General features: G+C 41.3%; 1 protein-coding gene across 1 annotated transcript in view; it reads right to left on the bottom strand.

Moving 5' to 3' along the window:
- Window positions 1-23,517, bottom strand: part of trip4 (thyroid hormone receptor interactor 4) — a 40,679-nt gene extending 17,162 nt beyond the window's left edge. The window contains exons 1-11 of the mRNA XM_003227485.4: window positions 23,364-23,517; window positions 21,508-21,674; window positions 21,117-21,253; window positions 20,397-20,618; window positions 19,399-19,477; window positions 18,075-18,204; window positions 15,857-16,072; window positions 14,939-15,062; window positions 13,016-13,206; window positions 10,872-10,996; window positions 8,925-9,016 (exon numbers count right to left, since the gene is read on the bottom strand). Of these exons, the coding sequence (XP_003227533.1) occupies window positions 8,925-9,016; window positions 10,872-10,996; window positions 13,016-13,206; window positions 14,939-15,062; window positions 15,857-16,072; window positions 18,075-18,204; window positions 19,399-19,477; window positions 20,397-20,618; window positions 21,117-21,253; window positions 21,508-21,674; window positions 23,364-23,452 (1,572 nt within the window). The 5' untranslated portion in view covers window positions 23,453-23,517. The remainder of the gene's footprint in view (window positions 1-8,924; window positions 9,017-10,871; window positions 10,997-13,015; window positions 13,207-14,938; window positions 15,063-15,856; window positions 16,073-18,074; window positions 18,205-19,398; window positions 19,478-20,396; window positions 20,619-21,116; window positions 21,254-21,507; window positions 21,675-23,363) is intronic.
- Between the last annotated feature and the right edge of the window lie 2,627 nt (window positions 23,518-26,144).

Consider the following 26,144-nt stretch of genomic DNA (forward strand, 5'->3'; position numbering starts at 1 on the left):
GAAAGGGTTGTTGGGTCATTTGGGGAGAAGGAAGGGGCTTGGGGAATGAACATGGCGGGGGGGGGGGGGCAGGAAGTGTACATTTTACACAAACCAAGACAATAAAAAAGGGTACTCTGTTCTCAAGGTAAAATACAAGGGACGAAAACATGGATCTCACAGCAGTCAATTGTGATTAAAAAGCTGTTGAGAATGGCAAAATAGCTCTCAACCTTGTCACTTGAAGCCTCTCTCCTTATCTCCACGTTTGCTTTTGTAAAGCTGATCTTGGCAACTATCGGTGTTAGAAATGAGTGCTGGCATTTCAGCTATGCGCTGAACAGGCGTAAGTGTGCATGAAACCGATGCCTTTGCTTACATTAACCGTCTGCAACCAGGCAATGAACTTGGAGGGCAGCTCTATAAGGAGAAGGCTCCAGCCTGCATGAAGTCTAGCTGCAATAAATCTTGCCAGCCATTGCAAGTACCTTGGTATCTCACAGATCTCCCTAGAATAGCAAACCGATTAAGAAATCATGCTATATGTTTTTTTCCTTTTTTCTTTGTACCTTCCCAAGTGAGAAGTGGCTGCCTTAGCAGGAGATATTCCCTACTCCTGGCGTGGAAGAGGTCCAAGTGGATGTGAAATCATCTGAATGTACATTCTTGGATTGTCTTCAGTTCCTTAGGTAAAGATACAGATTTTCCGCTGACATTAAGTCTAGTCATGCCTCTGGCGGTTGGTGCTCATCTCCATTTCTAAGCCGAAGAGCCGGCATTGTCTGTAGACACCTCCAAGGTCATGTGGCTGGCATGACTGCATGGAGCACCGTTACCTTCCCGCCGGAGCGGTACCTATTGATCTACTCACATTTGCGTGTTTTGGAACTGCTAGGTTGGCAGAAGCTAGGGCTATCAGTTGGAGCTCACTCTGATCCCCAGATTCGAACCGCTGACATTTTGGTCAGCAAGTTCAGCAGCTCAGCGGTTTAATCCGCTATGTCGCCGAGGGCTACTATTCCTTAGCTTGTACAGTAGAGTCTCACTTATCCAACATAAACGGGCTGGCAGAACGTTGTATAAGCGAATATGTTGGATAATAAGGAGGGATTAAGGAAAAGCCTATTAAACATCAAATTAGGTTATGATTTTACAAATTAAGCACCAAAACTTCATGTTATACAACAAATTAGACAGAAAAGTAGTTCAATACGCAGTCATGTTATGTAGTAATTACTGTATTTACCAATTTAGCACCAAAATATCATGATATATTGAAAACATTGACTACAAAAATGGCTTGGATTATCCAGAGGCTTGGATAAGTGAGGCTTGGATTAGTGAGACTCTACTGTATATATTTTCTGGCTCTCACTCAGTGTCAAGTTGTTACCAAGTTATTTTCTTTTTAACCTGAAACACAATTACAGTTAGCCCTCTGCATCCATGGATTCAACCATTTAAGGCTTGAAAATAATGTTTTGAAACTCCAAAAAACAAACCTACATAGAACTACATCACACATCATCACAAGTCATCTGGAGGATACTAGGTTTCAGGAAGGTTTCTCTTAAATGAATTGTTATTATTATCGTGCATTCTCTTTCAATCTAAAAACAAAATAGAGCCACCTTTCCTTCATGCCTCATAAAGCCGCACAGCTGTCAGGCTAATATTACAGATAATTAATTACTTAGCAGGCATTTTCTTTTCTGTTCTTGCAGGAAATTGCTTTCCATTCCAGCAAGAAGACAACACTTCAGCAAAACAGAACAGAACAATAAATTCACCAGTTTCTAGTTTTTTGGCAAGAAGATGGAGTGCTAAAGCCAGAGGCAAACGTGTCAATACTTCCAGCCAGCAACACGTCTCTTGGGAGGAAACACAACAAATCCTCTCGATAAAGGGAGGACCTTGTCTGAAAAGCAACTGCTTTTCCCTATAGAGTAGTGGTTCTCAATCTGGGATCCCCAGATGTTTTTGGCCTACAACTCCCAGAAATCCCAGCCTGTTTACCAGCTGTTAGGATTTCTGGGAGTTGAAGGCCACAAACATCTGGGGATCCCAGGTTGAGAAATCACTATTGGTGACAGCAGCAATTTCTGTGCTTGGTAAGTTGGAAAATGTTCTATTTGCAGAACTACTCAGCCAGCATGGTCACTTACCATGCTACCTGGAAACCACTGCTGAAAAATACAACTTTTCCAAAGTCAGCTCAAATCCCTTGCACTTTCCAAAAGCCACACAGCCTGTGGGAAAGCCTGCTCAGCCGAGCAGGAGGAGGCGAGAAAGGAACTGTGAGAAACCACCACGACTAATAGAATAGATTTGGTAATCAAAATGACTTTGCGAAAAGGAGAAAAAAAATACCATCCTAACGGCTTTGGTTGCTGAGGTTACAAACCACAGCCCTGCTCTGCTACTCAACTGGACACATCATCCCCGGAGGCTGCGGAGAGCTTTCTGTCTGCTGCTCACAGATAACAGAAATACACTGGCAAGTGGTTGGGCGGCTCTGAAGGAGAGACACCGAACGTCTTAGCAAGGCAGTCCGCTTTCATCTCACTCCGATGGAGGCTCAACCTTGCGATTCATGCTGACTGATCTGTGCAAAACCGCACTGGAAGTGGGAAGAAAGGAGGCAGGCCTTAGGGTCACCACAAAGCACAATGATGTGAAGGAAGCAGCCTGCTCTGGATGCAAGGAGTAAAGATGTACAGTCCGCACTTCACATTTGCTAGGGTTAAGGACACAAGATCCCCATGAAATTTTTAAAAATGAACAAAAAACCTCACAACCTTTGAGGATGCCTGCCATAGATGTGGGCGAAACGTCAGGAGAGAATGCTTCTGGAACATGGCCACACAGCCCGAAAAACATACAACAACCCAACAAAAAACTTGTTTGTTTTAACCTACAGTATACCTGTTTAAGAATCTCTAAATCCTGCAGCATGGCCGTCTATTGAAAGCAGACCCAAGAATTGCACTAGAAGTCCTATAGCTTGCTAAAAAGGTAAAGGTTTCCCCTGACGTTAAGTCCAGTCATGTCTGACTCTGGGGGTTGGTGCTCGTCTCCATTTTTAAGCCGAAGAGCCAGCGATGTCCGTAAACACCTCCAAGGTCATGTGGCCGGCATGACTGCATGGAATGCAGTTACCTTCCCGCCGGAGCGGTACCTATTGATCTACTCACATTTGCATGTTTTCGAACTGCTAGGTTGGCAGGAGCTGGAGCTAACAGCGGGCGCTAAAGCCGCTCCTGGGATTTGAACCTGGGACCTTTCAGTCTGCAAGTTCAGCATCTCAGCGCTTTAACACACTGAGCCACCTGAGGCTCCTTTATTTTAACCTAGAGTATACCTATTTAAGAATCTCTAAATAATAAAATAATAAAATAAATAATAAAACTTTATTTATACCCCGCCACCATCTCCCCGTGGGGGCTCGGGGCGGCTTACATGGGGCAGAGGCCCAAACAACATAGAACAAAACATAAGCAACATAATACAAATCACACCATAAAAAGATAAAACAGTAATACAATATATCAATTAAAACAAAAATACAGGATAAAAAAATTGAATAAAATATGAAGAGGATATGCCAATAGGAGAAATAAATCCTACAGCATGACCTATTGGAAGCTGACCCAAGAATTGCACTGGAAGTCGTATAGATTGCTAGAGAGGTGTTGTCTCTAGGGATCTCAAGGTCCTCCAGTGTGACTCTACCGAAGACTACAGATTCAGTGTACTGTTGCAGGCTTTCATGGCCGGAATGACTGGGTTGTTGAGAGTTTTCCGGCTGTTTGGCCATGTTCCCGAAGCATTCTCTCCTAACGTTTTGCCCACATCTATGGCAGGCATCCTCAGAGGTTGTGAGGTCTGTTGGAAACTAGGAAAGTGAGGTTTATATATCTGTGGAATAATGTCTAGGGCGGGAGAAAGAACTCTTGTCTGTTTGAGGCAAGCGTGAATGTTTCAAAATGCTAACCAAGCCGGCCAATTGCTTGACCAAAGGACTTCAATGACAACCCCGTACGTCCCAGTCAATCAGACCAATGGTCAGCGACTGCAGAAGCATTTGGAGAACACCAGTTTACCTATCCAAGAAACCTAATCTCTAGAGTCCAGGCAGGTTGAGGAAAAATGAGTTTGCACCACTCTCACTCCCCATATTTCCCTTTGCTGCCAACCTAGCAGTTTGAAAACATGCAAATGTGAGTAGATCAATAGGTACTGCTCCGGTGGGAAGGTAACGGCGCTCCAGGCAGTCATGCCGGCCATATGACCTTGGAGGTGTCTATGGACAACGCCGGCTCTTCGGCTTAGAAATGGAGATGAGCATCAACCCCCAAGTCGGACACAATTAGACTTAATGTCAAGGGACCTTTACTTTAAGGAGGGAAAAATCATGTAAATTCTCCCTTCACTGTATTTGAGGCTAGCTGTTGTGGTACAATAAGAACAATATAGGAACCTTTTTAGTTTGTTTATCTTGGCTTTGCAAAATCTAAATTAAAATATATGTATGAGGTTTTGCCAGTTTCACTGTTGTGTCTTTTGTTTATTGCAGCTTTTGTTTTATGCAAGCTTACTCATGTTTTGTCAAACATTTCCTTTTCAAATCTGCTGTATTTTTGTCAAGTTGGTGGCTGTGAGCTACTTTTGGCAGTCTGCTATAGAAAAGTGAAACATATAAATATGTATATACCTTTTCTGGTTTAGATGAATTGAACCAGTCTGTTGTTGTTGTCGCCGCTGCTGTTCTTGTTATGTGCTGCCAAGCTGACTCTGACTTATGGCAACTGAGTGATTGAGAAGAAGTTTCCCATTGTCTGCCTCTCACTGACAAAGTGTGACTTCCTCAAGATCTCAAGATCCTTCTATTGCTACATGCAAATTAAGACCCCGGTCTTCTGGAATCCTACATAAAATACTCAAACCACTACATCGCACTTTCTCCAAGACCCATGTTACGTTTACACAAACAGCGATAAGGTAAAGCTTGATGGCAGCATGAATCTGGGTAGAAGTCAAAAAGCAACACATAAAGAAGCCTGGCCTGAAGACTAGGAAACTTGTGATGATTTGGCTGCACAGCACACTTGCAAATACCATGGCTACACACCAAGTTTTTCACTACGACAAAGCCAGGCCTGTATTCATGTTCAAATATATTTTATTCATGTTCAAATACATTTTAACCCATCATTTTGTATTGTAGCTGGACCTGGTTGAATATATCTTAAATGTTAGTTGCGGAAGCAATGGAGCTGACCAGAGAAGGCTGTTTTGCAGGATGATGGAATTATAGTCCAACATCTAAAAGGCCACACAATTCTCTCATCCATGCTCCAACCAGATGTGATAGATTACAATTCTCACCATGCAATGTTGGCCATGCTGGATGAGGTTTATGGGAGCTACAGTAATAATATAATAATAATAATAATAATAATATGATGATGAAAATATTATGGGAGCTATAGTAATAATATAATAATATTATTACTATATTAATATGAGAATAATATTATTTATTTATTTTATTTACAGCATTTATATTCTGCCCTTCTCACCCTGAAGGGGACTCAGGGCGGATCACATTACACATATAGGCAAACATTCAATGCCTTTTAACATAGAACAAAGACAAACAAACATAGGCTCCGAGCGGGCCTTGAACTCATGACCTCCTGGTCAGAGTGATTCATTGCAGTGATTCATTGCATTTGTTCTCCAGCCTGCACCACAGCCCGAGCCCATACTATTATAATTGTATATCATATATTATATGTAATATTAATAATAATATCGCAGTATAGTGGTATAGCACAATATAGGTTGGTAAAGGTTTTCCCCTGATGTTAAGTCCAGTCGTGACCGACTCTGGGGGTTGGTGCTCATCTCCATTTCTAAGCCGAAGAGCTGGCGTTGTCCGTAGACACCTCCAAGGTCATGTGGCCAGCATGACTGCATGGAGCGCCGTTACAATATAGTAATATATAATGCTTATATTGTCCTATGCTAATCTATATATATAAAAGGGTAATGAAATTTCGGCCTAGGACAAAACAACAAAACTACACATCCCAGAAACACTAAACTTGGCAGCACACCCGTCATCCATGCCTCTACGTTCATACAACAAAAAGAAAAGAAAAATAAAGTCCTAATTATAGGGAGAGGAAGAATTGTTTTTATCCAATTGCTGCCAGTTAGAAGGCTAAGCTCCACCCACTTGGTCTCCTAGCAACCCACTCAGCCCAGGGGACAGACAGAGTTAGGCCTTAATTAGGCCTCTTGCACACTGCCTATAAAATACAGATTATCTGATTTTAACTGGATTATATGGCAGTGTAGACTCAAGGCCCTTCCACACAGCTATATAACCCATTTATAATGGACTTAATGTAAGGTAAAACCTTTACCCTTTACCTTAACTACCACCAATTCCTCAATACTTTTATTTCCCATACCACCATACTTCGCCACAGCAACGCGTGGCCCGGCACAGCTAGTAATATTATATATTGTATATACATATAACTTCTAAGCCGCCCTGAGTCCCCTTTGCTGTGAGAAAGGCAGGATATAAACGTCGCACATAAAGAAACAAACAAAGAAATATAGGGCTTATTGGACTAATAATCCAACACATATGGGAGTACAATAGAGGGTGAAGGAAACCCTACAGACTGGCACATAGCATCTGGAAGCCATCATGTTTCTTTTCAAATATATATTTTAAAAAACTTACACATCAAGAACTAAAACCTGTAATTAGCCCCAGAGCTGGAATCTGCAGACCAAAAAGGGACTTTTCCAGCCTCTGTTCAAAGCCAGCATCATGTGTCTTCATGTTCAAACAGATGCTTCCCTTCTTACCACGATCTAAGGCAGGAATTTCGAAATGGAGTCCAGACAAATGCCAGTAAGGCTATGATTTCTCCCAAGCACACACACACACACACGGGTTCCTCTGAAGCTCCATCTACACTGCAATATAGAATCCAGATTATCTGCTTTGAACTGGATTACATGACAGTGTAGACTCATATAATCCAGTTCAAAACCAATAACGTGGATTATATGCTTTGATAATTTGGATTGTATAGCAATGTAGATCCAGCCTGAGTCTCCATGAGATGGAACGATGGGCAGGCAATGGACTAATTGCCAAGGACTCCGGGATCACAGATGGAGGATTTTGCCTCCAGAAATGAAATGTTGCCAAAAGTGAGCAAACAAGCTTTTGGGGAAGGCTTTTCTTTGTTGCAGAGAGACATCCCGCCCTAAGGTGCGGACTGCCAGGAGCATTGTTCAGAGGACTGATTTGGTTAAACAAATACAAACAAATAGCTGTGAAAGAGAAAGATCTGAGAGAGAAGGCTCTAGTTATAAAGCAAGGCAGAAAGAGAGAGAGAAAGTGTTTTTTCTGAGACTCAGGCAGCCTAACAATTTTCCAATGAGCTCAAACAAAGTCCTAGCCAAGAAATACCTTCTACGACAAATCTACCTTCCTAGTTTCCTGGAGATTTGCTTTGGATTCAATCAAAGGCAAATAGAAAGGCAAATAGTTGGTGTCTCCCAACCCAACTGGAGGCACAGGAAGCTTTTTTAAAAAGACAGCTCAGAGCATGACCATGCAAGCAGAAAGCCTCAGTTTCAATAAGAACAAAGGTAAAGGTTTTCCCCTGACATTAAGTCTAGTCGTGTCCGATTCTGGGGGTTGGTGGTCATCTCCATTTCTAAGTCGAAGAGCCGGCGTTGTCCATAGACACCTCCAAGGTCATGTGGCCGGTATGACTGCATGGAGCGCCGTTAGAGCAGTACCGATTGATCTACTCACATTTGCATGTTTTTGAACTGCTAGGTTGGCAGAAGCTGGGGCTAATAGCGGGAGCTCACTCCACTCCCGGATTCAAACCACCAACCTTTTGATCAATAAGTTCAGCAGCTCAGTGGTTTAACCCGCTGCGCCATCATTAGGAGTTTTGGGATTTGTAGTACAAAACAACTGGAGGGCACCAAGAAGTAAGCAATGATGGGAAAGACATACCGTATATAATTGAGTATAAGCCCACCCAAATATAAGCCCAGGCACCTAATTTTAACACAAAAAACCTGGGAAAACATTCAGTATAAGCCGAGGGTGGTAAATTTCACAAATAAAAATAGATACCAGTAAGATTACATTAACTGAGGCATCAGTAGGTTAAATGTTTTTGAATATTTACATCAAGCTAAAATTTAAGATAAGACTGTCCAACTCTGATCAAATCATTATTCTCATCTTCTTCAATGTAAATGCCCTTATGCATCTTTTTAATAATAATACAGTAAAATAATACATGTAATAATAATAATAAATACAGTAAAATAATACATGTAATAATAGAGTAAAATACTAATGCAATAATAATAATAATATCAGAGTGAAATAATAAATGTATTAATAAAAATAGTAAAATAAATGTAAAAATAGCAACAATAATAGAGAAAAATAATAAATGTAATAATACCAATAATAATAGAAAAAAATAATAAATGTATCATATATTCTCGAGTATAAGCTGACCCAAATATAAGCCAACCAGGACCCTCACCCGAGTATAAGCCGAGGGGGGTTTTTTCAGTCTTAAAAAAGGGCTGAAAAACTAGGCTTCTACTCGAGTATATACAGTAAGTCTGAGATGCTTGGAAACATCTGACAGTGTAGGAAAAACTTTCAGAGAGGGAGGAAGGATTATGAGTATCACGTTTCCCACATTTTCTTTACCAACAGGGTCTTTGTGGATGTCCAATTAATGAAACCACAGCGGAAGTCAGCACAATTTTTTTTGTGGGGGGGGGGATGCATTCATTTTTGCCATAAGTAGCAAAACAACATGCTGCAGCTCCATCAACCACCTATTTGGGCAGACCTTGGCTTAGCTTACCTGTTCCTTAAATTGCTCTTGTGACAAGCAGTCAATCAAGTTGACGCAGCCAAGGAGGCAGCTAGAGGGATAATCTTGGGGGAATTCCAAATCTGTGGTGAGAAAAAGAGAAAAGCATCAGGCGGGCTACTACCTGTGATCCCAAGCCCTGCCTGATGTTTTCTACATGCTCCCGATTAGCCCTTGGCTGTTCTCTTTGCAGTGCTATTAACTGCTTATTTTATGGCTTGGACACTGCATACAATTCCTTCAAAAAGCCTTGTCTGATAATAGTTGCGGGGGAAAGCACTCCAGCAGTCCTGGAAGTGGTTCTCCACACGTTCCAAGGCCCTCCCATCTGTTCTATGAATGTCTCTCCATCAGCACAAGATCATTATTGGGCCTAGGTGGCAACGCAACAAAGGTCAAGCATTGCTTTCGCTGCCCAAACGTCCAGGTCCTTTGCCAAGAAATAGGCCAGCTCCTTAATTAGAATACATTTTTCTGTCTGAAATTCTAGGATTTAAGGTCTCACAGAATTTACATTTGCTACAACCAAAAGCAGGGGAAAGAATAAGGATGAGCAAATATCTCCTGGTAGGAAAAGCGTGCAAATAAATCAAACATAAAATGTAATCGTGATTATTAATAAAAAGCATTACAGTAGAGTCTCACTTATCCAAGCTAAACGGGTTGGCAGAACCTTGGATAAGCGAATATCTTGGAGAATAAGGAGGGATTAAGGAAAAGCCTATTAAACATCAAATTAGGTTATGATTTTACATATTAAGCACCAAAACATAATAATAATAATAATAATAATAATAATAATTCTAACAACAACTTTATTCTTATACCCGGCCCCATCTCCCCAAAGGGACTCGGGGCGGCTTACATGGGGCCAAGCCCGGAACAACAATATAAAAACAAAAGCAAACAGTAAAAACAAATCAATCAACAATAAAACATCAAACAATGATAAAAACAGTGATAAAAGTCACATACAAAACATCATGTTATACAACAGATTTGACAAAAAAGGTAGTTCAATACGCAATAATGTTATGTTGTAATTACTGTATTTACGAATTTAGCACCAAAATATCATGATATATTGAAAATATTGACTAAAAAAATGCCTTGGATAATCCAGAACCTTGGATAAGTGAGTCTTAGATAACTGATACTCTACTGTATATTCATTTTATTTAGCATCAGATTTTTGAGATATTATCTTTCTCATTGATTTGGTGCTGTTCTTAGCAAACCACTCAACGGAAAGATAAAAAGTCCTGAATCAGTTCATAGTCAAATGTTTTCCCGCATTTCTAAGGTCTAGATGTTTTTAATACATATTCTATATGTCATCTGAGCACATCTCTTTCCCCTCATGTTTCCCCTTCACCTCAACTGGCCTCTCAAAATAGGGCCAAGAGATCAACCTTTATTATTTACTAGCTTGGGACCTGACGATGCCCGGGCACTTGTCGGCTGGGTTCAGTGCTCTCTAGAGAAGGGTGAACTACAACTCCCATATGCCAAGCTCAATCATGGCCAAACCCCGCCTGAATGCGCAGTTGGGTCTGTGTGCCAAGTTTGGTCGAGATCCGATGTTGGCTGGGTTCAGAAATCTCTGGATAAAGGTGAACTACAACTCCCAGATCCAAGGTTAATCGTCCCCAAACCCCATCTGCATGCACAAGTTGGCCATGTTGGGTCTGTGTGCCAAGTTTGGTCCACATCTGATGTTGGCTGGGTTCAGGGCTCTCTGGATAAGGATGAACTACAACTCCCAGATCCAAGGTCAATCACCCCTAAACCCCGTCTGTATGCACAAGTTGGCCATGTTGGGTCTGTGTGCCAAGTTTGATCCAGATTCAACGTCGGTTGGGTTAAGTGCTCTCTGGATAAGGGTGAACTACAACTCCCATTTTGCTATAGCTGTCCTCCTGTCCACAGAGATCTCACCTTTCTGGAAGAGGATTTTGTAGGTGGTCTCCAGCTCAGAGATCTCCTGCTGGGAAGGTCTTTTAGCTGTAGCGGCTATCCAGAGCCGGCCCCTGTGTGATGTGTACCAAGTTCTGCCTTCCACCCTACAGAGAGAAGGAGGGATTGAAGGCATGCTTACTCGAGCACCTACACCACCGTGGACAAGTCGGGTGCCACTTTCGTATCTTAAGCTCTGCACTCTGTGGGAGACGACCACCAATCATTTCCATATTCAAAAAGAGACAGAATTGCAATGGTGGCAAAGCTGGAAATCCAAGGAAAGATCTCAGAAGACTGGCTCAAGAATTAGGATATTCAAAGAACCAGAGCAATAATCATACAAATTCTGGAAAGTCTTTATTCAGGAAGGCTCAGAGCAGGCCAAAAAATATGGCAAATGTGCCTCCACTCCTGTTAGTGGGCTTTTGGGAATATTCTAGAACAAAACAACATCCAAGAAGGAAAAAAAAAAACAATCTTGGGGAATGGATGTGATCTTCAGGCCAGATTCTTCTCATCTCTGCTCTAAGCCAGTGGTTCTCAACCTATGGGTCCCCAGATGTTTTGGCCTACAACTCCCAGAAATCCCAGCTGTAAGGATTTCTGGGAGTTGAAGGCCAAAACATCTGGGGACCCATAGGTTGAGAGCCACTGCTCTAAGCCAAGAGTCTAATTCAAGGGGACAGGGATTACTGTCTACCCTAGTTTCTCGAGATGCCGAGGGAAAGCCACAGGGCCCCTTGATTTTTTTTTTTGCACCTAAATGCCCCCCTTAGATTGCTTTTTTCCGGCTACTAGCAGTTATGAGGGGCCGGGCTGTGGTGCAGGCTGGTTAGTAGCCAGCTGCAATAAATCACTCTGATCAAGAGGTCATGAGTTCGAGGCCAGCCTGTGGCGGAATGAGCACCCGCCCATTAAAATAAAATAAATAGACCCTGCTCGTTGCTGATTTAAGCAATCCAAAAGATAGTTGCATCTATCAAGTAGGAAATTTAGGTACTACTTATATGTGGGGAGGCTAATTTAACTAATATACGACACCCTGAAAAGATCATCCAGCAAGCATTTGGAATGAGGAAGTTGCCATCGCAGTGGATGATGAAGCAGCTGCTCCACCTGTGGCAGGAAGCTGGAAGCTGGAGAAGTTTAAATTGCCTCTATGTCTGTCTCTGTTCTATGTGTATATGGCATTGAATGTTTGCCAATTATGTGTATATTGTGATCCGCCCTGAGTCCCCTTTGGGGTGAGAAAGGTGGAATATAAATACAGTAGAGTCTCACTTATCCAAGCTAAATGGGCCGGCAGAAGCTTGGATAAGCGAATATCTTGGATAATAAGGAGGAATTAAGAAAAAGCCTATTAAACATCGAATTAGGTTATGATTTTACAAATTAAGCGCCAAAACACCATGTTATACAACAAAATTGACAGAAAAAGTAGTTCAATATGCAGTAATGTTATGTTGTAATTACTGTATTTATGAATTTAGCACCAAAATATCACGATGTATTGAAAACATTGACTACAAAAATGCGCTGGATAATCCAGAAGGTTGGATAAGCGAGGCTTGGATAAGTGAGACTCTACTGTACTGTAAATAAATAAAATAAATAAATAAGGACTAGTCTGATTTAGCAAAGCTGGAGGACAGTGAGATGGCTCTCACCTTTGTCCCCTACTGCACCTCATAGATCTCTCTCATCCCCCACTTGTCACCAGCAGCAAGGAAAAGGCCAACTGCATCAGCATTGCTGGGTTGCAGATGTTTTTATTTTTATTTTTGCATGTTTGGTCCCTGACCCAGAATCAATTGCAGCTCTCAAGAGCTGAAAAGGTTGCTCTGCTCGCCCTTGGCTAGCCAAGCTGAATCTATGCAGCAGTTCTGCTCAGAGGAAGAGTGGAAAAGGGCACCACCTAGCGTACGATGAAGGAGAAGAAAAGGTCTTGTGTATGTGCCTTTCAAGTCACCTGCCGACTTATGGCAATCCCATTAATATCATAGGGTTTTCTTAGGCAAGATATCAACAAAAATCAAATTCTAGAAACCAAATTCTTAAAAATAGATCATAACAAAAGCAAGTATTGTTTCCAAGCTTATTCCTGGCTACTGTCATCTACTTACCTTTTGATTCCTTTGATCAGCAAGGAAGCCCAAGGCTGATGCATGCTGAGGCACCAGCCGTTATCGGAGATCTCCTGCAGTTCTCTGTCTTGGACCCGTAAGCGGCTTCTTTCCAACTCTGCCTCACTCCCGCCGGTCCCTGCAGGAGGGCCAGTCTTCCTGTGCTTGGGCAAACTTGACTGGTCCACCCACTTTAATGTGGATTTCAAAAGAAAACGGACAGAAAACAACATCAGAGGTGGTTGCTCTCTCCTTAAATCAGAAACACAAATAGGCAGGCATGACAATATGTCTCAGGGGTCATCAATGCCATCAACACTGGCAACAGAGAATAGAAAAAAACTATTTAAGAAGGCCTAGGGATAACCAATTGGGTCATTCAAGCAGCAAACATACTGCCAGAGCAAGGACAATCATGATCATCTCAAATATCAAAAAATCCACTCTAGCCAGTCTTCCACAATAGAAGTTTTAAGAAACTGTATCCAATCAAACCAAAGGAGCTATGAAGGTAAAGGTAAAGGTTTCCCCTGACGTTAAGTCCAGTCATGTCCGACTCTGGGGGTTGGTGCTCATCTCCATTTCTAAGCCAAAGAGCCAGCGTTGTCCGTAGACACCTCCAAGGTCATATGGCTGGCATGACTGCATGGAGCGTCGTTACCATCCCGCTACCTATTGATCTACTCACATTGGCATGTTTTCGTTACCTATTGATCTACTCACATTGGCATGTTTTCGAACTGTTAGGTTGGCAGAAGCTGGAACTAACAGCACTCCGCTCCCGGGATTTGAACCTGGGACCTTTCGGTCTGCAAGTTCAGCAGCTCAGTGCTTTAACACACTTCGCCACCGGGGCTCCCTACAAAGGAGCTATAGAAAAATCATATTAGATTTCAAAAAGCTGTCCTAAAGCTAAGGCAGAAAGATAAGATGCTCTTGGTGCATTTATGATGCTTAACCTGGCATGCTAAAGACAATTTCTAAAGAGCCAAAAATCCTGAATTCAGGAGGTTTCAGAATTCTTCTGAAACGCTAGATATGCTCTAATGCAGGGACGGGGAACCTCAGACTCCAGGGTGAATCTAGCCACGTTCCAGGGAAACATTATGTGTGGTGAAAGTGACCCCTCCCTCCAGGTTGGGGTGCATTTAGAGGCAAAAACAAAAAAAATTGGGGTATTTTTTAACTGTTAGTATCTTCAAGTGGCCCCAGAGCCATAAAAACAGCATCAGAAGCATGGTTTCTCATCCACTGATCTGGAGTGGGGACAAACAGCAGGCTAGGGTCCCATTCAAGACCAGTAGATTACATTTTAGGGTGTATTGTCCTAGACAAAAATAGATTGTCGACTCCTGCGACAGAAACTCATGAGATTCCCAGACAGGTCAAGGAAATGAAAAGAACTCAAAAAAAGAAATAGTCTTTCATTTGAATAACTCGGGCACTCAAAAGTGGTGCTCTGTGGTACACATGGCTGCCTGCAATAATTGTTAGCTGCCTCTGCCACTATATGATTGAGTTCAGTTTTCATTATGTTAAATTTTTAATATATTTTTAATGGTTGGATGCTGCTTTGGGGGCCTGCAGACCTAAAGTAGCAGACATAAATATTAACACAATGCCTTATCCTTTCCCAGTGTCTGGGCCTAAGAGAATAGAGTCTCAATATGTGTGTCAGAGAAATGGAAGCAGGCATTCGGATGGACTAGAAAAGCAAAGTCAGGACAGTAGTGGAGTGAGAATGTTTATGAGATAAGATGAACTAAAACAAAAATTTTCTTTCTCTCCTATCAAATCCATTGAAAAAGATACTTCCATATGTTTTCAGACTGCCGTTTTCAGGTGCAAGAACATCTGGAAGGATGCAAATGGCCCACTTCTGATTTAGAGTGTTGTGAAAGGGAAGAAGAAGTAAACACTGACCACAGGGGCTGGCTGCAGGAGGTTTGGGTTAACCAGAACTCCAGGGTCCTCAGATTTCCCCTTGGAGCGCTGCTTTGGTTTGGTCAAGGTGCCGCTGTTAATAGCTTCAATGGTTTCGTCCAACCTGCAAGGACAATCAAGCAGTTCTTATACAGACAACTACACTTTCAACTGCAAAATGATTTTACAGGTTCCTCTCACATAAGACTTCACTATCTAAGGTCACCCCATGAACAGCTTGTCCGGTTGAGGCTTTGAACCTGGATTTCCTTGGCTTTAGTCTAATACTCAAAGCACACTATTTCTCAGCTGGGTATATTTGAAGTCTGACACTGTAAAACATTAAGTGAGCAAACTGAGGTTGGGACTTCTGTGCCAAACTGTAATCACTTAGGTTTCACAACAGGAAGTGCTAGGTCACAACAGAGCAAAGTGAAAGCAAACAAACCCACAAAGTGAGTCCACTACTGAAAAGGCTTAATAAGCTTCTGACAACCAACAGAGACAATCTGGGAACAGGCAGGTTGGAAACAGAAAGTGTGACTACACAACATATGCCCTAAAAAAGTACAAATTATATATTTTTGCCTGTCATAGTATATATAGAGTTAATGGAGTATATTTTCTTGCAGTGCTTTGAGGATCAGGTACTTGGCAAAATGCCTATAGCATCACAAGTGTTTCTGTTCCAAATACATTCTGTTCTGATCGGTGCTGTCTGTATAGTTGTCTGCAATGCCACAGCACAGAAAGTGAGAGAGATATAAATAGCAATACACTAGAAGCTTGGAAACTTCCTTCCCCTGCTGTCAAAAATGAGGCAGCAGGAAAAGCAAGGATGAAATCTCGGCTTTCAAATAATACATCCACGCCAACAGCTTGAAACAACCGCCCTTCCACAAAGTGACAAATACCCACTTGCTGTGATACTCTGCCATGCTGCCCTGCTCTTCCAGGATCTGCCGTCCAGCAAAATCAATGGTGATCTTCTTTGAGAGCCGCGAAGCGTGCCTTAGTTCTCGCAGCTCCTTCTCCCTCTTTTCCAGGGCCTCCCGCTCCTGCTTTGAGAGCCATTGGTTGGAGTCGGTGGCAAAGTAGTCCGACTCGTCATCAATCACCTGGGTTCTGCGCACACTGGAGAGCAAAGGAGAGATCTTATAGTGCAGCATTCTGAAAAATCCTGCTAGGGCTTATTTTCCAGTTGGGTCTTATTTGGGGGAAGTAGGGTAGCTGCAACTTCAAAGATATCTTGAAGGACAACTCTGAGTAAGAGTGCATTGCAGTAGTGTAGTTGTGAAGACATCCGTAGTTGTTATAGCAAATTAGATAAATGGGAAAATCAGCAGATTTTATTTGAAATGGCTTTTCATTAGAACTTCTGTATGATACGCAGTAGATTTGGCTTTTCCAACAACACACTTTCTCTTGCCAGGAGATGGATGCTCTTCAGTGTTAAAAAGTGGATGCCCTACCCTGGGTCAACAACGGGTTACCAAAATCTATTATTCCCATCTTTGAGATCTTTTTTTCTTGTTAAAAGGTATGTATTTTTTATTTTAAAAATGTAAAAACAGGATGTAAAAGTTCCTCAGCGTTAAATAATGTCCAGGCACTTTATTAAAAGGTCTTGTAACTACAGTAGAGTCTCACTTATCCAAGCTAAACGGGCTGGCAGAAGCTTGGATAAGTGAATATCTTGGATAATAAGGAGGGATTAAGGAAAAGCCTATTAAAACATCAAATTAGGTTATGATTTTACAAATTAAGCACCAAAACATCATGTTTTACAACAAATTTGACAGAAAAAGCAGTTCAATATTATTTATTTATTTACAGCATTTATATTCCGCCCTTCTCACCCCGAAGGGGACTCAGGGCGGATCACATTACACACATCAGGCAAACATTCAATGCCTTTTTAACATAGGACAAAGACAAACAACAAACATAGCTCCGAGCGGGCCTCGAACTTGTGACCTCCTGTGCCACAGCCTCGGGCTATGCAGTAATATGCAGTAATGTTATGTTGTAATTACTGTATTTACAAATTTAGCACCAAAATATCACGATATATTGAAAACATATTTACAAAAATGGCTTGGATAATCCAGAAACCTGGATAAGCGAGGCTTGGATAAGTGAAACTCTACTGTATATACTTTTGCATTTTTTGACTTGACCGCCCCCATTCTATCCATTAGTGGTGATATTTGTTTTATTATTTTACCATTCTATTTTGTTATTATTATGTTATATTGTATTATTGTGTTTTAACCTGCTTTATTTTACTTGATCTGTTTTGTTGATAGTGTTTATTTATGTTTTAACTCTGTTCATATTTTGTTTTTGGGCTTGGCCCCACGTTAGCCGCTCCGAGTCCCTTTGGGGAGATGGATGCAGGATAGAAAAAGTTATTATATTATTATAATGTAGTTGTGCAGCATTGGTAGTTAAGGCACTGTGGGTAGTGCTTTTCTCCCCCTAAGTTCCTAATGGAGTTATTATTAGCAGTCTTACATAACAGCTCATTAGGATGTGAAGAACACGAATGTCAGACAGGAATATGACAACACATTGAGCTACTTGCAAGTCAGATGTGTGATCAATTTAATGGTGCCAACAGTGAAATTTGCAGATAATTAAAAGTTTGGATTTGGAAACATGGTAAAGTCAGGATGACAACTTCAGGCAACTATAACTTCCTATAGGGCAAAGTGAACTAAAGTCCCCAGGTCCTCACTCAAAAGCAATCTTTCAAGACAAAATTGAAGTGTGTATGCCTGAGAGGAGGATTTAAATTGGAAGTGCAAGAATAAGCATCAGGCATGAAAACTGCAAACACTAACTTTGGAAATGAACCCTAATGCTTTAGTGCTAGATTGTGGGGTCAACTGAATGTACCATTGACTCTATAAATATGTCTAATTCAGTCTCACACATAAAGTTGATTATCCACATCCACGGATTTTGTATCCACAGATTCAACTATCCATGGCTTGAAAATACTAAAAGCAATGCTTAATTTTACCATTTTATACAAGGGACACCGTTTTACTACATCACTATGTATAATGGAGCTTGAGCATCCATGAGTTGTGGTATCTATGAGGAGTCCTGAAACCAAACCCCACCATACCTTGTTCTGTCATACTCCAGCAGCTTGTCCTTGTGCTTCACAGCCATTTCCAGCCCAGTCTTGAGTCGAGCCTCCTGGCGAGGGAACACGTCCTTGCCAACTGCATCCACTTTCGCAGAATTTTCCCCACCTAAGATCCAGAGATGTTTATGATCACCTGCACTCTATGTATCAATTTATTGGCCCACCTCCACTAGAACTGGCTGCATACACTCACCGAGAAGCAATGGCATTTTGTGATCCAGAAGTGACTACTTAGTGGCATTTCAAAGACTAACAAGGCTACTGTCCCACTGATGTCTCATAAACATAACCAGACACCATATTTAATGAAATGCATGGAATGTGGGTATGTAAAGTCAACAAAAGTATGTGTAGGACTGTAGACAGTAAGATGAAAAACATTGTAACATTGAGATTTTGTTGCAACAGATTCATATAAGTAAATCTTCAGCAATAAATGTCTGCATAAATGATACATTAAAAATGAGTCTCACTTTAATCCTGCAAAAAATGCCAGTGTTAGCAAGGGATTTGCAAATGTGAAACCAAAGTTAACCAGGAAAATATCATTTCTCTCCTGATCCAATTCCTGTGTTCATTTCTGAACAGTCTTTTGCCACTGAAGGGATCTCTTTCTTATGTCTATCTGCATGACCATGATCTATAAGGGACAAGTATCTTGCTAGAAAGTACTGCAAGGTGGTTTTTGGAGCCTTTCAATAATCAAATCCAGATAGAGAGAAAAGTTAACATATTTTTATGGATGTTAATTGAGTCACAAACAAATTTTACAAAAGCTGAACACTATTGATTATGTTATATAAATTTAATGCATTTAATGTTATTTATTGTCTGGCTTTATATTTTAAGTCTCTCTTGGCGTCTTGTAATGGTTAATCAATAATAATGAACTTAAATGATTCAACAGTAGTTTCTTTTTAGAATTATTATCCTCAATGTATTACTGCAGGAAGGCTACAGCTGGCACCATCCATCAAGGGCCAAGCCAGCTCCAATCTTTCATAGTGTACTCTTTTTCCTCCCAATGTTCTTGTAACCAAAGAGTATTTGAGGTTAGGCCCTTCTATCCATTTACATGAAAGTAAATCCTGTTAATCTCAATTCCGATCTCGGTAGATCTAAGAGTAGGAATATACTTTAATACTCACAAAATCGAGACTTTTAGCAACCAGAATATTTAAAAAACCATGCTCATTCAAGGGGAATCATTTCTTTCAACACTTGCAAAATGAGCACTGCAATTTTAGCACTGGCTCAACAAGAGAGTCTTCTTAGAAATCTTCTGCAATAAACTACTCACCTGCCAGGAGCTTCTTCAGTAGCTTCTGACTCTTGTTGGAGTCTCGTTGCAGAACATCTTGTTCTTCTTTGGTACACACCTTGAGAGAGAAGAATTATGAGGCAAAAGGATAGAACTAAAATACCAATCTATTTCCATTTAAAATATTTCATGCCAGTTTCTAAAACTTATGAAAGCTATTTTGACCTTTCAGAATAAGGGAAAAATGCAAAAGTAAACCATAACATCATTATATCATGGGAAGGGTGGGTGGAAGGCCAGACTATATGCCAAGGGATTGGACTCAACTCTAAGGCATAAGATTTCCCATCTCAGAACCAGCCCACAAGTCTTAAACTGCATAGTTGAAGCTTGATCTAAGGTAGATTGCAATAGCAGAATTTAGTATTGTATTAAAACCTAAGAAATGTATCCCCAAAAGCATATTTTGGCTAAAGGCAGCTGTAATGCCAAAAAAAGATGAAAGGAATTGGGTATGTTTAGCTTAGATAAGAACCAGATAAGTGGCAATATGCCTTCCTCCAATATTTGAATGACGAAGCACAGACAATACTGGAAAATATTTTAGTTACTCCAATGAATTCAAGTTATAAGCAAGAATATATCAGAGGTATGAGCTGTTGAACAATAGTATACACTGTCTCAGGAGATGACAGACTCTTCCTTAATTAAATATTTAAAAACAGAGTAGGAAAGCTGCCTATAAGAGATGATGTTATAGTTAATTTCCTGTTCTGACCAAAAGACGGATTAAGTGACTTCTGAGAATATTTGTAAAGCTCTACAACATTTTGCCAATGGTTTTACTTCAACTTTATTACAGGTGATAGCACTTCCATCTATTTGTGTTATTTTATCATATTATGCATCATATTGATCTGTACACAACCCAGAAAACTTGGTCTAAAATTTTAGTCAATCAGAAGAGAGAAGCAAGCAATCAGACCAATCCTGAGCAAGGTAAATGAGGTGCAAAGGAGGATAAGATATTATCTTACCAGAGTCCCACAAAATAAACAAGGTCCGGAGCCTTCTTGTTCGCAAACAATGCGGCCACAGGTCAGGCAGTTGTTGATGAGCTTGTGCTTCTGAGCCAGGCATTCACAAGGATGGCGTCCTGGAAGCATCACTGCCAGTTTGTCCTGGCCTTCCTTTGTGTACAAGTTGACATATTTCGCCTTCTTCTTGGAAGAGGAGCTGCTGCTGTTTAATTCCTGGGTCTTAATGGGGAGTGAGGGAATGTGTTTCAGAGGAAAAATTAACATCAGAGCCCACTGTAGTCTTCTCCAACTTAATGCACTGCAAATGTATTGGCCTCTATTTACTCTAGTCAGTGCCACACTAAAATCCAATGTCTGGAACACAGCTGTTTGGGTAAATAGATTTCAAAGAACTTGCGTAGCCATACCTTTAATCTCCAAGAAGCCTCAAAAGGAAACGTGTGGGCTTTCCACCTTCCTCAACTTCCAAGAAAGCTATAATGATTATGATTCAAAGCAATATCTAATCAATGAACAAATAACTATCCCTGTTAGGATTATAGAGCCCTCTTACCAAGACACTTCTTCTGAGATAGAGATATGCAATAGCTGCGTGGAGAAAATTCTCAAGATATTCTATGTCTCACTTGCCAGTGTGATTTGTTGGTATGAATAACCTACTTATAACCTATCCTTTGTCAATTCTACAACCCAACAGTCTACAACAAGTGCACCTACCTTGGCTAAATCAAGAGGGGTTTTCACTTCCTCCACAGGCTGCTCAGCTTCTACAAAAACAGGTGCTTCCAGTTTGTTTCTCCCTTTACGTCTTCCCCTCTTGGCCTGGTCTCCTGGGCGAGGAACCTCTATAGCACCTTAAGGTTTATATAAAAAACAACAAACTCAATAGCTGCTTGCACCTCAAGTATCACTTCATCCCTTTAACTTGTAATGTCTGTGGAAACACATAGCACGATACCACTGTATTGATTTAGAGTCCCATTCCTGCATCATATTTCTATACCTGTTTTCAGAGATCAACTCATATTGTATTTGCCAAAACATTAAATAAAACAACAGCAGGAGCACCACAGAATTATAGCAGCCTTGTGTCTCTGTACCCACTCACCATCTTTTTTGCGATACAGAGGTAAAAGGTCAGAGGCTGGCTGACAGGATGTCCGCCACTTGGCTACTAGCTCTTCCACAAAGTGCTTCTTCTTGCCTTCTGTCCCCTGGATCAGGTCAGCAACATACTCTCGAATCTCTTCCTCATCCTCAATAGACAAGATATACCTAAGAAAGAAGAGGGGGAAAGGAAAGCTTGTATGTATTCTTTATTCAGAAAAAAACAAAAGTATGTGTGTGTGTGTACATGCATGCCTTCAAACAGCTTGTTAACTTATAGAAACCCATTGATTTCATAAGATTTTCTTAGGCAATGAATACTCAAGAGGTGGTTTTGTTGGTTCCTTCCCCTTAAATATACCCTACAGCTCCTGGTATTCATTGGCAGTTTCTCATCCAAGTCCAAACCAGGGCTGATCCTGCTTAGTTTCCAAGATCACATGGGATCTGGTACTGAAGAAGTTTTTCTTTGACGGGAGGTATAAGAGGGATTCTAGTATATTTAAGTCCAAATCAATACACTAGAGACAGGATATCCCATAAAAGAATCACATAATTTATTTTATCAAACAAGTTGCAGGCAGCAAGCTTATCAAAGGACGCACCAGAGGGGCCGGCTTGTTGTTATATCGAAAGCAGAAAACCTTTACACATACACTTTCCACTCAGGTGGCTTGAGCATGTTGTTGTTGTTTATTCGTTCAGTCGCTTCCGACTTTTCGTGACCTCATGGACCAGACCATGCCTTGTAAAACATGTCTTGTAAAACATGAACATGTGCTTTGTAAAATATTATTGTTATGCTGTTTTTATCTCTATCCCCTGTTTTCAGAGTGTTGTTCTTTATTTACTGTCCTGATTCTAGAGGTTTTTTTTTTTAAATACTGGTAGCCAGATTTTGTTCATTCTCATGCTTTCCTCCTTCCTGCTGAAATTGTCCACATGCTTGGGGATGCCTGCCATAGATGTGGGCCGGGAAACTTCACAGCAACCCAGTGATTCCGGCCATGAAAGCCTTTGACAACACATGTATGATAATGCTTTTACGTCAGGCCGCTTTGAACCACCTTTGGGAGAGATAAAGTGGGTAATAAATAAATATAATAATAACAATATAGCAGCAAATGGGGAAAAAACTACTATTAAAAGATGTTTAAACATACCTGCCTTGAGCTGGGAGGCAAGGTGGGTAAGAAATAAAATTATTATTACAGTAGAGTCTCACTTATCCAAGCTAAACAGGCTGGCAGAACCTTTGACAAGTGAATATCTTGGATAATAAGGACGGATTAAGGAAAAGCCTATTAAACATCAAATTAGGTTATGATTTTACAAATTAAATACCAAAACATCATGTTATACAACGAATTTGACAGAAAAAGTAGTTCAATATGCAGTAATGTTATGTTGTAATTACTGTATTTACGAATTTAGCACCAAAATATCACGATATATTGAAAACATTGACTACAAAAATGCCTTGGATAATCCAGAACCTTGGATAAGCGAGTCTTGGATAAGTGAGACTCTACTGTATTATTATCATCATTATCTTCCCTGGTCATAACCTCCCAACCTCTGAGGATGTCTGCCATAGATGTGGACAAAACGACAGGAGAGAATGCTTCTGGAACATTGCCGTAAACTCACAGCAACCCATTAACAGATTATTCATGGAAGAAAACACTACGAGATCATAGACTCATGAAGTTGGAAGAGACCCCCATGGGCCATCCAGTCCAACCCAAATCTACCAGGCAGGAGAACACAATTCAAGCCCTCCTGACAGATGTCCATCCAGCCTCTGCTTAAAGGCCTCCCTCCCTCCTTTTCCTCCTCCGCCTTCCCGCAGCTCACTGGACAAGCTCTTCGCTGACATCCAGCCCGAAGCTGCCTCGCAGTTGCCCCATACACCAGGGGACGAGGCCCTCCGCAGCCGCCGCCATCTCTTTCCTGGTTCCAATCCTCCACAGGGCCGTGGTGGGGGGGAAGGAATATCCGGTAGCACCAAGCCTGTAATACAGGGGGTGCAACACCCAATGCTGCCCTGTGCGGAAACAGCAGCTTCGTGTTAATAGTTCCGACCACAATAAAGGGCACCCTATTGGTGACACTTTCCTTCCTAGAATCATAGAATCGTAGAGTTGGAAGAGACCTCATGGGCCATCTAGTCCAACCGCCTGCCAAGAAGCAGGAAATTGCATTCAAAGCACCCCCGACAGATGGCCATCCAGCCTCTGCTTAAAAGCCTCCAAAGAAGGAGCCTCCACCACAGTCTGGGGCAGAGAGTTCCACTGCTGAACAGCTCTCGCAGTGAGGAAGTTCTTCCTGATGTTCAGGTGGAATCTCCTTTCCTGTAGTTTGAAGCCATTGTTCCTCATCCTAGTCTCCAGGGCAGCAGAAAACAAGCTTGCTCCCTCCTCCCTATGACTTCCCTTCACGTATTTTTGTACATGGCTATCATGTCTCCTCTCAGCCTTCTCTTCTGCAGGCTAAACATGCCCAGTTCTTTAAGCCGCTCCTCATAGGGCTTGTTCTCCAGACCCTTAATCATTTTAGTCGCCCTCCTCTGAACGCTTTCCAGCTTGTCAACATCTCCCTTCAACTGCAGTGCCCAGAATTGGACACAGTGTGATTCCAGGTGTGGTCACCGTCTGACCAAGGCAGAATAGAGGGGAGCATGACTTCCCTGGATCTAGATGCTATTCCCCTACTGATGCAAACCAAAATCCCATTGGCTTTTTTCGCCGCCGCATCACATTGTAGGCTCATGTTTAACTTGTTGTCCATGAGGATTTCAAGATCTTTTTCACACGTACTGCTGTCGAGTCAGGCATCGTCCCCCATATCTTTGCATTTCATTTTTAATGCCAGAGTGAAGTATCTTGCATTTGTCCCTGTTTAATTTCATTTTGTTAGTTTCGGCCCATCTCTCTAGTCCGTCAAGATCGTTTTGAATTCTGCTCCTGTCTTCTGGAGTGTTAGCTATCCCTCCCAGTTTGGTGTCGTCTGCAAACTTGATAATCGTGCCTTCTAACCCTTCGTCTAAGTCGTTAATAAAGATGTTGAACAGAACCGGGCCCAGGACGGAGCCCTGTGGCACTCCACTTGTCACTTCTTTCCAAGATGAAGATGACGCATTGGTGAGCACCCTTTGGGTTCGTTCATTTAATCAATTACAGATCCACCTAACCGTAGTTTTGTCTAGCCCACATTTTACTAGTTTGTTTGCCAGAAGGTCGTGGGGGACTTTGTCGAAGGCCTTACTGAAATCCAGGTACGCTACATCCACGGCATTCCCTGCATCTACCCAGCTTGTAACTCTATCGAAAAAAGAGATCAGATTAGTCTGGCATGACTTGTTTTTGGTAAATCCGTGTTGACTATTAGCAATGACCGCATTTGTTTCTAAGTGTTTGCAGACCACTTCCTTAATGATCTTTTCCAGAATCTTGCCTGGTATCGACGTGAGCCTGACTGGACGGTAATTGTTTGGGTCGTCCTTTTTCTCTTCTTGAAGATAGGGACCACATTTGCCCTCTCGATTTGCTTCTGAGATGATAAATAAAATAAACAGTGCAATATTCAAACCCACACATAAAACATGGCTTCGTGCTATGGCGTTGTCATTTTACTATGTCTTTAGCCTAAAGAGTGTTAGTGCTTCTGTAAACTACAATTCCCAGGATTGCATGGCACTAAATCAAGGCAGTTAAAGTAGTTTCAAACTGCGTTAATTCTGCAATACAGATGCACTCTTTTGATAAATTTAATTAAGAATACCAAAATACCCAAAGGCACCAGATCCTAACTGTTCTTGGATGTTAAGCAGGGTCAGCCCTGGTTAGTAATTGAATAGGCAGCCACTAATTACTAAGGTATCTGATACATTTCAGAGGAAGGAACTGGCAAGAACACCTCTTTGTGTATTCCGTGCCTTAGAAAAAGATAAGAATCTCGAAGTCACCAGCACACAAAAGAGGTGAAAGTGCTTTAAAGCAATTACATCAGTTTAACATATCAGTCGCTGGGTCTGCATTTGCAATCAGCCTTAAATCACTTTAGGACCATTGACTTAAATGGTTTAAAGCTGATTAGCTCAGCTGTATTTGGTTTTGAATGCAGTTGTTAATCTTTCCAGGTAAGGAATGGTAAAGGATTTAGATCTGAAAGAAGGTTTGTATTGTAACCCCAAAGGCACTTAGAGAGAGGAATACACACCTTTTGATAAAAGAATGAGTCCTGTGTTAAGGGAAAACAGTTTTGTTATAGCCTGGGCGTTTATGGACTGTAGCCATGCCTTGGATATTAATTAGAAGTTCAGGTGTACATTAGGGTTTTAAAAAGTGGGAAAAGAGGAAAATTACATGCAGAAAGGAATGGTCCTGACAATTCCATAATCAACATTAGTACATATAATGAAAATAAACTAATTCAAATCTCTGATTAGTGACTGGAGTTTCCTAATGAACTGTATTTCAGTGGGTTGCTGCGAGGTTTTCCGGGCTGCCTAGCCATGTTTCAGAAGCATTATCCCCTGACATTTGGCCCACATCTATGGCAGGCATCCTCAGAGGTTGTGAGGTCTGCTGGAAACTAGGCAAGTGGGGTTTATATATCTGTGTAAAGTCCAGGTTT

This window comes from Anolis carolinensis, unplaced genomic scaffold, assembly GCF_035594765.1.
Source record: "Anolis carolinensis isolate JA03-04 unplaced genomic scaffold, rAnoCar3.1.pri scaffold_11, whole genome shotgun sequence".
Lineage (NCBI taxonomy): Eukaryota > Metazoa > Chordata > Lepidosauria > Squamata > Dactyloidae > Anolis > Anolis carolinensis.